The sequence below is a fragment of the Brassica napus genome, chromosome A8 (assembly GCF_020379485.1).
Source record: "Brassica napus cultivar Da-Ae chromosome A8, Da-Ae, whole genome shotgun sequence".
In the NCBI taxonomy this organism is placed as follows: domain Eukaryota; kingdom Viridiplantae; phylum Streptophyta; class Magnoliopsida; order Brassicales; family Brassicaceae; genus Brassica; species Brassica napus.
The window spans coordinates 15,484,639-15,496,730 of NC_063441.1; the positions used below are offsets into that span (position 1 = coordinate 15,484,639).

Consider the following 12,092-nt stretch of genomic DNA (forward strand, 5'->3'; position numbering starts at 1 on the left):
GAGAGGTTTTGGAGACAAAAGTGCAGAGAAGAATGGCTTAGGGAAGGGGATCGCAACTCCAAGTACTTCCACAATGTAGTCAAAGGAAAGAAGGTCCAGAATCGACTTCTTATGCTGTTTGACGAGTTTGGTAATGAGCATTTCTCTGAAGGTTCAAAAGGAAACATCGCGGCTGAGTATTTCAGAGAGCTGTTCCTAAGCACCAACCCTTATAACCTACAGACGCTATTTGAGGGTTTCCAGAGCCGGATTACAGAAGAAATGAACTCACGGCTGATTGCTCCAGTTTCTTCTGAGGAAATTAAAAAGGCAGCTATGAGTATTGATGGAGGTAGTGCACCGGGGGAGGACGGTCTGAATGGAAATTTCTACCACAAATATTGGCATATAGTTGGACCTGCAGTAATTAGAGAGGTTCAGAGCTTCTTTGCTACGGCTGTGATCCCTGAAGGATGGAACCACACACAGTTGAGCCTCATCCCAAAAGTATTGAACGCAAATCGGATGCAGGACCTTAGACCTATCAGCCTTTGCTCTGTCCAGTATAAGATCATCTCCAATGTCCTATGTAATAGACTAAAGGTCATCCTACCGGAGGTGGTTTCTGAAACTCAAGGTGCTTTTGTCTCAGGCCGGTTAATATCCGACAACATCATTATCGCCCATGAAATGGTTCATGCCCTGAGAACAAAAGATGGCGTTTCTGATGAATACATGGCGATCAAAACAGATATGTCAAAGGCATATGACCGAGTGGAGTGGTGTTTCCTTGAGACACTTTTAGAGCGTATGGGGTTTGCACGGGAGTGGGTTCGCTGGATCATGGCATGCGTTAGTACGGTCTCATACTCAGTACTGTTAAATGGGGCTTCTCACGGCTTCATCAAACCAGAAAGGGGTCTCCGTCAGGGTGACCCTCTCTCCCCTTTTCTCTTTATCCTATGTGCGGAGGCGCTAGTTAACGGCTTAAACATGTCAGCGGAATTGGGTAAGCTCCATGGGATCAAACTAGGAGCTTCTGGTCCTGCAGTGCATCACCTTTTGTTTGCCGATGACAGTCTTTTGATGTGTAAGGCGAATGCACTGGAGGCAGAAGAGATTATGATGTGCTTGAAGAGATATGGTGATGCCTCAGGGCAGTTGATTAATCCTCTCAAGTCCTCTGTGATTTTTGGTTCTAAAGTCCCTGCTGATGTCAAGACTGAAGTTCAAGGGATCCTTGATATTGATAAGGAAGGAGGAGAAGGAACTTACTTGGGACTACCGGAATGCTTTAGTGGTTCGAAGAGACAACTGCTCAGCTTCATTCGAAGTAAGCTCCATGGAAGGTTGAATGGTTGGTTCGCAAAAGCGCTATCTCAGGGAGGCAAGGAGATCTTACTCAAGTCAGTTTGCCTCTCTCTACCCATCTATGCTATGTCATGCTTCCGCCTCCCCAAAGATACATGTGCCCGCCTTGTCAGTGCAATGACTGAGTTCTGGTGGAGTAGTGGTTCTAATAAGAGAAAAATCGCTTGGGTCTCATGGCAAAAGTTGTGTAAATCCAAGAGTGAAGGTGGTTTGGGCTTCAAGGATCTAGAGATGTTCAATCAGTCTCTACTAGGAAAACAAGCTTACCGTATTTGGAGCAACCCAGATTCGCTTGTTGCTCGTGTTCTCAAGCACCGTTATTTCAAGAACTGTTCTTTCATGGAGAGTAGCTTGGGATCGCGGCCTTCTTTTGCATGGAGGAGCATCTTACATGGACGAGAAGTGCTCAAACAAGGGCTGGTCCAGTCCATTGGTGATGGTTCAAGCACAAACGTCTGGTGGGACAAGTGGATCATTGACAAAATCCCTCGCTGCCCAAATTACAGAGAGAACTCAGTGGTGGATCTTACTCTAAAGGTGGAAGATCTTTTTGATCATCACACTGGCATATGGAATGAGAATCTGTTACGTCAAACTTTCACTCCTACTGATGTTGAGATTATTCTCAAAACAAGGAAGTCCCCCAACAGGCCAGACAAGCTTATATGGGCATATACTAAAGATGGGAAGTACACGTCAAAGAGTGGGTATAAATTCTTGGAGATTGAGACAGCGAGTCTTAACTCTACTGAGCCTGCAGTGTCTGCCCTGGAAAAGAAGCTATGGTCAGAGCTATGGAAAACCAAAACCTCTCCCAAGCTGAAACATTTCTTATGGAAAATCCTTTCTGGTGCTTTGGCTGTTCGTGCTCGACTGCGGACCAGAGGTATTAACATTGATCCTATGTGCTCAGCGTGTGGTAGGGGTCACGAAGACATTGCTCATGTATTGTTTCATTGCAAATATGCGAAAGAGGTCTGGGCTCATACGTCTATCCCTATGCCTCCGTCAGGCTCTTGGTCGAACTCAGTTTTCCTTAATCTCTACCATCTCCTGGGTTGTAGTAAGAGGAAAAATTTGCCTCCAAATACCGCTCAGATGTTCCCTTGGGTCCTCTGGCATATATGGAAAGCAAGGAATGAGTTTTGCTTTGAGCATACAAGACTTGCTCCGGCTATGGTATTTGACAAAGCTTCAATGGAAGCTGAGATTTGGAGAGAAACGATGGCTCCAAGTGCTATCTTGGAAGCCCCTTTATCGTCTGGACCAACTGATCAGGTTTGCTGGCAGAGACCTCCCCCTAACTGGCTTAAATGTAATGTGGCTGCGTCTTGGGTTTTTAATGCTCCATTTAGTGGAGCGGCTTGGATCGTTCGTAACGAGGAAGGTAAGGTTCTCCTACACAGTCGGCGTGCTTTCACCAGACTGACATCGCCTCTGCATTCAGAGCTCCAAGCCCTTTTATGGTCAGTGGAATCGATGGCAAGTCATCACTTTCATCAAGTGATTCTGGAAACCTCCTCGCTAGACCTTCGCATGGCCCTTCTACGACCAGAACTCTTTCCACAATTCCGTCTCTTAATCTCTAATATTAACGAGCGCCTGCGGTTTCTTCCGGAATGGAGAGTAGACTATGTTAACGTTTCAAGAAATCTGGCGGCTATGTCGATCGCTACTAGTGTCACTTCTGATCACAGGTCACAGTCCTACGTGGCATCAGGGGGTCCCCTTTGGCTAAACAATCTTCTTCTCAAAGAAGTTGTAGCTACGACCTTGAGAAACCACAACCAGCACTATTACTGATTGGTAATGCTATTGTTTGGACCCGTGTCCTCTGGTCCTGCTATTCTACTACCCCCACACTCAGAATCTGAGTTTCCTTGCTGTTATACTGCCTACTGGTGGTTTTATATTTTGCTCTGTTTTTACCTTGAATTTCCTCTTATTCACTCTCGTTTTGGGACGTGTTGGTTCTTTGAGACTTTGTGAACGTCTGTTACTTTGCTCACCTTTATTTGGGGCTGAGCTAGTTTTTCCATATATGAATGAAATCCAGTGTTAAAAAAAAAAGATGTTATTAAGATATGTTAGCAAAGAGTTAATTGACTAAATCTACTTACAGGTTTAAATTTATCTAAGCAGTCAAACAAGTGTAACTTGGCAGCGATAGGTTGTGTGTGTAAATAGACCAAGGCTCCCTTAAGAGGTAATAAAGCAACCTTTCCTATCACGTTGTAGTAAGTAATATCTGCTCCTATGACAGCCTTATTGTCACACCCCGTGAGTTTCCGATCTTGTTCTCTTGGTATTCTGTTTTTCAAAACATAGTTGATTCCAGCTGCTACAGTATTCATATTGCAACACACACGATCTTTTTTTTATTGCATGGACTTGTGGACAGGAACGTGATCAAGCAGATACTGCGCAGACAAACCAAAGAATGGCCGGCCCCTCTGCTGTAATAAAATGCGCAATGTCTACCAACATCTACATTAATTATCTAACTAACTACTGATCATTAAGTTTCTGAGTTTTGTTTTGGTTTTGATTAGAGAACAAACTTTAAGTTTAACCGCTGGGAGAAACATAGTTTGTGGGATGCTGGATCCATGGACTTCTGCGTTACTTAGGACGCAGTGGATCCGGACATCGGCTTTGTCTTCTCTTTTCAGATGCTGTAACGCGACGAAGGACGTCAGAGTCGAATGGGTGTCAGACTTTTCTTGCGCAACATAGTCTCCAGATTCACTCCTCCATGTAAGACTATTCAGGACTAACTCTGTTTTTATGAAAAGATCAAAGCTAACTGTTTTAGAGATCAGGGGACAAGCATCTGGATGTGGATCATGACTGGGACGAGAGCACGGTACATCAATTCTACAAAGGTCCACTGCCCAAATGGTATTCTGATCAGGCCTTGGAACGTGACAGTAAAAAGTATTACGTGGTAATAACATTAGATGATAATTCATGGAGTTTTTTTTTTTTGAACTTGTATTTGTTTTAGTTTGCTTTTGTTATAGTAACCTTCATTCATTCGCAGGTGCCAGAATCAGAGCTGCATGACAATGACTGGCTGCAACTTCTCATGGAAGTCGCCTTCTTCTACAAAGCAGATCGTGTATGTACTTTTCTTTTGTTGCAACTCCTCTTATCTCTTTAAAGAAAAAATTGAACAAACTTGTTGTTCTCTTACACATGTAATTGCAGTGTTTGGATGCTTACTTACCCTTGGAGCTCAACAAGGTTGTTGTGGAAACTCTTGAAGATTACACAACCGAGGCGCGTGAGAAGCTCAAGGCAGATAATGAGATCTTCTACATAACTTACTAGTGTTGCAATGATCCTTCTTCAGTGACTTTGTCTGGTTATCCCCATCTTTCAACGACTTTGGCTGGTGATCACCTTGCCGTTGTGAGGAAGACTATGGATGGGAAACCAGAACACATGAGTCTCGAAGTTTCTCTAACCAGAAAACAAGAAAAAGAGTAGACATCTGCATCCGTTTCTTGTCTTAATGCATAGTCAGGAAACAGAGAAATACTAATCTGGTCTATTTGGACGAGGGCAAGTAACAAAATAGTATCCTCTTTCTAGAAACACAATTAAACATTGTGCATAATTTAACCAATATCTATCAGTTCAAAATGAAATGAACCTCAAATCTATCCAAATTACAAGAGCGGAAAGGAGACTGAAATGAAAATGGAATGCACTTTGAAGATCACTAACCCTCTAACGGTGTAATCGCTCCACTGGATCATTCTTAGTACTGCCACTGGTATTGTCAAACGGACTCTCTTCATAGTCAGTGAAGCTGCTGGTTCCAGCGTCCACATGCTCTTCTTTAAGCTAAAAACGCAGCAGAGAACAAACACACCCAGATTTGAAATAGTTTTAGACTTGTGCATTCTCGTCTTTTTGTTGACTTTGAATACCAAAAACAACTGAATACCTTGTTAACTCTTAATATCAAACAAGAAGAACCAAATACCAAACTGAATATGCCATAGTTCGTGTTCTTAATCAAAGATGGCACAAGTGCAGTAGTTTAAATAGAGAAAAGATTAAGTTTCCTATTAATACAGAAAAATAAAAATATTCGTATTTCACTTTTACTTATTTCCTAAATTTTATGATTACAAAATATACAGTATTGCAGTATGGAGAAACCAGAATCAAGACTCCTCAACTTCAAATAATTTTTGCAGTCATACATTAAAAGAAATAAAAAACACCCCAAGTACGACAATAGTATATCATCACATAGCATATAGAATATAAAACCTATTTGTGTGGATTTAAAAATCCTCTAGTAAGGTGAACTGCTAGCTGATGAATTTGTGGCGCATGGTAAAGTACTTTTTTTTTTTGTCATCCAAAATTTTATATCAAACTTAGAAAGATTCAAATTTGTGGCGCATGGTAAAGTACTATTGGGGACTTCAAGTAGTATCATTAACCCATTATTCGAGTTACTTCATTCTTTTTTTTAAGGCTAATTTATTATAACATTACATTTATGAGAAAGATTACTTCATTCAGTAAATTTTTTAACGGAATCACTTCCATATTTTTTTATAAATAGTTGCTGTAAAAAAAATATGATACTATTTAATTTAAGTTTGTCTAGACAGTTTGAGATAAATTAAGATATTAGAAATCAGTTTATCATAGGTAAGATCTCCATTTGTTTTGCTTATACACGATAAGTTAATTAGGAGATCGGTCTTTCGTACAAAATCACTTCCTGCTTCTGCAAATGATTCCGTATCCGGAAGATGCCCCACGAGTGCAATCCAAATCCAATACTGCGTGTCCAGTCTCCCACTTGATTGAACTGCTTAGACCAGTAAAAATGCAAGTCCTACAGTCATGAGAGAGTAGAGAAGATGTTCTGAACTTATCCTCACCACCAACCACTGGCATTGCAGCTCCAGACTTAGCCTGATTTTGGAAACCAGGCCTAGAAGTGCATCCCAAGATTCCATCGACTCTTGGGGATAGGTTAAGAAACCTGAACTGAACCTCTAGATGTGCCAAACAGTCATCCGAAGGCACTTTGTAGCTTTGGATCCTATCGTCTTTTTTAGTCACAGGAACCACATTGACCATAATCTCTGCCTTGTCTTTGATTGTTACGGTCACGCTGTTCATCTTTGTCGCTCTCCGAATCTTGATGTCCTTTTTGGGCGAGTACCTGCTTAAACGCACATGTGCTTAGTGTAGAATCCAATATACAAATATACAAAAATATCTCATCATCCACTTTTAAAAAATATAATTACTTTTACGAATACATAAGACTTGGAACTGTATTTGAAATGATCACAGCGTAAAGCATGATATTTTGATATTATTTACCATGTGGAGAGAATTTCCTCGGGGATAATTAAATCCTGGCCATCGAAAGAGAATCTGAGATGGTCGATGCTGTCGTCCCAAGTGGCTACTTTGGTGGCCTCAAGGGAAAACTTTTGAGAGTTGAAGAGGAACCCTAGAGCTTGAACCCAAGTGAAGTCTCTAGAACGACCAGCTGGCCTGTGGCCAGTGAACCTAGCATTGATCTGAAGGTCAGGGTCCGAGACAAGGCTAAAATGTTCTTTGCTCTTTCCGTAGAAATAGACCACATTCTCATCACCAGCTATTAACCTCGGGTCGTTACAAGCCGGTCCAGGTCTATTGCAATTTAGACTCGCCCCTAAAAACATTACTTAATATGAGAATTACTTAAATATAAACCTTGATTAATATAAAAAATGTTCCAAGCATTTTTTTCTTCTTACTGCGACACTCGGAGGTGCATAGAATGTTACGACAGTCTACATAACAGACTTTGTTATTAGTGGCGGCGGCACCGGTGCTGGGGCACTCTGCAGGACACAGTATGTACTTCTGGAAACATAGTTGGTAAGGGTTGCTGCAGTAAACTCCTTGTGACTTGGCTCGCAAGAAACATAACATGATTGAAAGAAGAGTCATCACTAACGATGAGGTTTTAGAGATCTTCATTTCTAGTCTTTTTCTATTTTATTATCTATGGATATGAGAAGTTGACCGTTGGCTGTCAATTTATAGAGCCAATTCTGTGATTATTTTTCCTCCGGAAACAAATTATTTTACTCCAAGATGGGCAACATGGGAATTGCCCCGGTTTGTGTGCCTTTGGACATTTCACCCACACATGCATTCAACGTTCTTCAAACAAGTTGTATAGTTTTTAATCTGGTTACATTTATTTTCTTCAAAATTAGGTTCTTAGTTTTTTTATAAAAAGAAAAATTAGGTTCTTAGTTAGCTTATTAATCTTCATTTTTCTTAATCTTCTTATTTTTATAAACAATAATAACCACATTAGTCAGCTTTGTCTTTGAACATCACGATCATACTGCTCTTTCTTGTCAGCCTCTCCATCTTGATCTGTTAGTCGGTGAGTAACTGAGAACATGCAAAGTGAACAAGTGCAATCTATTAATGCCATCAATCTTCTTAACACATATACAAATACAATCGGATTTCTCACTCGTTAGCATCAAACTATAAGGCAACTTGAGCTTTAGTACCTTGACTAATTCAGAGCTATACAATACAATGAAATTGGTTTAATAGTTTAAACTTTTCTGATTGACCGCAAATCTCTCTAACTAATAGTTAGTTAGTCTTCTTTTTCTGAAACACTCTATGTTTTCCCTACTGCACAAAACGTTGCATTTCAAGTAAGTAAAATTAATAAGAAAAAATTGAATGCGGTGAGCGTGGATCGAACACGCGACCTTCAGATCTTCAGTCTGACGCTCTCCCAACTGAGCTATCCCCGCAAGTGTGATTAGTTGTTGATAATTTTGAGTCTTGTCTTCTGTAAACAAATTCCCACATTGGTTCCATTCTGCAGATTAACCTTTGTTACTTCTCCATACATGACCGTTCCAACAAGAAAACAATTTGTATTGATGCCAGGTGTGTTATACAATGGAATCATTCATTCCGAACAAGCTGACCAGCAGTCTGGCTGCAGCTAATGCGAATGAGCTATGATTACTTGATTAGTGTCAGCTTTTTCTAGATCAATTTGTTAGTTTGATTATTTGTTTGTAGGTTCACATACGTAGTCTTGTGTCTCGTTATTGTACTCCCAACGTAAATCGTGTTCTCCACTCCCTCCAGCTCATGCTTCCTGCAGCAACATCAACCACACACAATCTACTCACAACAACCTTTTTTATTTCAAATTGTTAAATCAATGTATATAGTATATTGGTTTTGTGCTTGAGGTTGTCAATGTTCATGAAATCGTGTAACTAGATGCTTTGTAAAAGATTATTGACTACTCGAATTATTATTTGGAATTTAAACGGGTCATAAGAATTAACAAATTATTGATTATTTTATATATATTTTACATTTATATAAAATATTTTAGTTTGGAAATTTAACTATAAAATTATTTTGATGAACTACCAAAATTAGATATACAAAACAAAACAAAAAAACTAATTTGTGGATTTATGTGGATATTTAACATACTTATACTAATTTAAATCAATTTAAACTGATTTAAAATGGTTTAAACTATATTAAAATTGTTTTTAACCTATTTAAATCATATAAATTGAATTTAAGAAAATTGTTTTGGTTAAGACCGTTTTGTAGCCCGTCTAAACTAATTTTTAAAATCATGAGTTGTATAGTTAGCAGTAAATCTTTTTCCTTTTGAATTGGCTACATATTAACAGAAAAAATGACAACTTTCATTTAGACTTCTATGATATAAATTTTTTAAATCAATTTAAATACAAAAAACCAATTAAATTCTCTTCTATTATTTTCTTTGTAAAATTGATTTTGAAAAGTTGTTTTCCCGGGAAAAATATGAAACCGCGCATTTTTTGTATTACCACACTCAGCTGCTGCTCACTGCTCAGCACGTTCGCGCATTTTTCAACTTCTGGAAAATTCAATGTATATGATTTAACTATTACCAACTTATCCAACAATTAGCAATAAACAAACACTTAAAATTAAATTCAAAGTAGTAAATAAATAAACACTGCTCTCTCCTTCTTCCTCGATCGGAAGTTTCCATAATTAGAAACCATGCACCCAGATTCCGATCACCCTCACCTCCCCACCATCAAGATCCACCACCACTCCTCCTCCACCCCCTCCGCCGCCACCCCCACCCCAACCGCCGGCGCCCGCCGTAAAATCGGAGTCGCCGTCGACCTCTCCGAAGAAAGCTCCTTCGCCGTTCGCTGGGCCGTCGATCACTACATCCGCCCCGGAGACGCCGTCGTCATCCTCCACGTGTCCCCCACCTCCGTCCTCTTCGGCGCGGACTGGGGCCCGCTCCCTCTCCAGACTCAGCACAGCCAGGAGGATTTCGACGCGTTCACGGCCTCAAAGGTCTCCGATCTAACAAGGCCGTTGACGGAGGCCGGGTTTCCACACAAGGTTCATATAGTGAAGGATCACGATATGAGGGAGAGGCTGTGTTTGGAGATCGAGAGGCTTGGTGTTAGCGCTGTGATAATGGGGAGCAGAGGGTTTGGTGCTGAGAAGAGAGGGAGTGATGGGAAGCTTGGGTCTGTTAGTGATTATTGTGTTCATCACTGTGTTTGTCCTGTTGTTGTTGTTAGATTCCCTGATGATCGTGACGCTTGTCCTGCTCCTGGAGGTACTAAGGATGCTATTGTTACCGTTAAATCAGGTAGGGATGATGATGAGGAGGATGAGGCTAAGATTGCTGCTGATTCGGCTCATCATGAGCACATTAAAGGTATATATGATCCACTTGATTGATATTCTATGTGGTTTAGATTTTGTCTTTAAATATCATCGCTGCATGTGGTTTGATTATCCAAAGTGAATAATAGTTGAATCCTCTTTCTTTTACAGATGAGTAATGGGCCCTTAGTATCTCATTTGATTCACCCTCTTCACAGCCAGGTAAAATATAAACCACCATATGAGGATTGAGGAGTGGTCTTGATTCTTTTGAAACTCGTAGGTACAACAACTGATGGATGGAAACAAAGGGTTTCAGCAGATTTGTGCAGAAGAGTGTGTGATTGTGTGTGTGCTTTGTGCTATCTTTTGCAACCATGAAGTCTCTGGAATCTCTTCTGGATTTATTATTCTCAGTCATCTCTTTTTTAATGATTCACCCGTATGATTTTCACATTGTTTAATGAAAAGAGTTTGTATGAACACAAAACCCTTTTGGGATTATGATCTTCATTCATCAAGCTGATTTGATATCCCATATGATACTACAAGATAGATGTTGGTTTGCTATTATAGCATGTTCTCAATCTGACCAAGTCATTCATCAAACAGGTCTCCTGTGCTAGTTGTGAATCAGTATATCCTCAATTTATGATGCCGTGTAAATGCACATTATGTTATTGTTGAAGAATGTTAGGTTGTGCTTAATTAATTAATATTAAGTTTAAACTGATTGTCAAACTCAACGTTTGGGATAAAGATCGGTGGTTTGACTTTTGTAACTATGGACTGAAAGCTTGAATGCTTTGACGATAGTCATATGCTTAGATTGTGAAAGCCACCGAATTTTTCCTAACAAAATATTTGTACTTACTCATATCCATTTATCGTGGGATTTGTTTGTTTTTTTATATATATTAAGAATGATGTTTTGGTAGGATCTGAATTTGTTTTTCTTTATATATCCAAACAGACAAAAATAGCAAATTATTATCCAGAGTACTATTGTACTAAAGTGTATAAAGGGGATAGATCATGTGAACCAGGATGATGATGAGATAAGCTAAAGGTAAGTAAACATAGGGGATGGCATTATCTTCTTGGACCATCGAAAACAGTTCGCATACTCGACAGATATGACAGGTTCAATGTTCTTGGCGTATGAAAGAAACATTCAGGACCCATAAATATCTGATTTATATTAAAAAAATTCTGTAGTCCCCACAATTTTTATTTTTATGTGGTCGATATTACAAAGCAAACCACAATCATATATTTATATTTTAGTAATATGCATATCAATGTGTCCATTTGTCACCAATCTCACCCATTCCTTTGATCCATAGAATCAGCCATAAACTTATAATCGAAACTAGGTTAAGACCCGCGCCTTGCGCGGGATGAACATTATATATAAAAATTATTTTATGTATTAAATATTTTTACATATTTTGAAATAATAAATATATTTTGAATAATTAAAAGTCAGTAACTATTAAATATATAATTAAATTGGTGTGAACATATAAATCAATTTTATTAATCCAATTTTTTTTTAATATTTGATAGGATATGTAATTAAATTTAAATGATACTAACATACATAGTATATTTTAGTATATTTTTAATATTAATGTCTATTAAATGATGATTTCTACTCATATAGTGTTTTTGATCATTTGTATCTTTTATAGCAAAAGATTTAAATTACTAACAACAAAAATTTTATTGTGAGACTAATAGTTTTAATAATTTATAATTTTAAAAAAATAAGTTGTCAGTGTTCGTTCAAAACTTTTACCAAAAAATTGTTCAAAGTAAATTTTAAAACTAAAAGATTTATGTATTTTATATGGTTTATAGTTTAATTTAAAACAATATATATATATATATCAATATTAATAATTAATTAAATTATACTTTTTACTTATATAATTTTGTAATCATTTCAATGTGAAACTTTTAACAGTTTTAGTAATTTATAATCGTTTTTCAAAATTCAAAATATAACATATATA

At 38.4% G+C, this 12,092-nt stretch overlaps 2 protein-coding genes, 1 non-coding gene and 1 pseudogene across 3 annotated transcripts; 2 read left to right on the forward strand and 2 right to left on the reverse strand.

The window, feature by feature from the left end:
- Positions 1-3,790: 3,790 nt before the first annotated feature.
- LOC106412659 lies at positions 3,791-4,842 on the forward strand (annotated as a pseudogene).
- A 1,151-nt stretch (positions 4,843-5,993) lies between these two features.
- Positions 5,994-7,514, reverse strand: LOC106412660. Its single transcript, XM_013853574.3, has 3 exons — positions 7,137-7,514; positions 6,715-7,051; positions 5,994-6,550 (listed from the first exon to the last, which is right to left on the reverse strand). The coding sequence occupies exons 1-3, from the start codon at positions 7,360-7,362 to the stop codon at positions 6,094-6,096; spliced, it is 1,020 nt and encodes a 339-aa protein (XP_013709028.2). The 5' UTR covers positions 7,363-7,514; the 3' UTR covers positions 5,994-6,093.
- Positions 7,515-8,095: 581 nt separating this feature from the next.
- TRNAF-GAA lies at positions 8,096-8,168 on the reverse strand. The gene has a single exon. It is a non-coding gene; the product is annotated as a tRNA-Phe (tRNA).
- A 1,110-nt stretch (positions 8,169-9,278) lies between these two features.
- On the forward strand, positions 9,279-10,691 carry LOC106413668 (universal stress protein PHOS34). The gene is made up of 2 exons (XM_013854400.3): positions 9,279-10,126; positions 10,246-10,691. The coding sequence occupies exons 1-2, from the start codon at positions 9,445-9,447 to the stop codon at positions 10,251-10,253; spliced, it is 690 nt and encodes a 229-aa protein (XP_013709854.2). The 5' UTR covers positions 9,279-9,444; the 3' UTR covers positions 10,254-10,691.
- The last annotated feature ends 1,401 nt before the right edge of the window (positions 10,692-12,092 follow it).

Excerpts from the sequence above, each read along its gene's own strand:
- LOC106412660 (XM_013853574.3), bottom strand. The coding sequence starts at position 7,362 with ATGAAGATCTCTAAAACCTCATCGTTAGTGATGACTCTTCTTTCAATC. Across the intron at positions 7,052-7,136 it reads ATGCACCTCCGAGTGTCGCA|GGGCGAGTCTAAATTGCAAT; the intron begins GTAAGAAGAAAA and ends TAATGTTTTTAG. Across the intron at positions 6,551-6,714 it reads GAGGAAATTCTCTCCACATG|GTACTCGCCCAAAAAGGACA; the intron begins GTAAATAATATC and ends GCGTTTAAGCAG.
- LOC106413668 (XM_013854400.3), top strand. The coding sequence starts at position 9,445 with ATGCACCCAGATTCCGATCACCCTCACCTCCCCACCATCAAGATCCAC.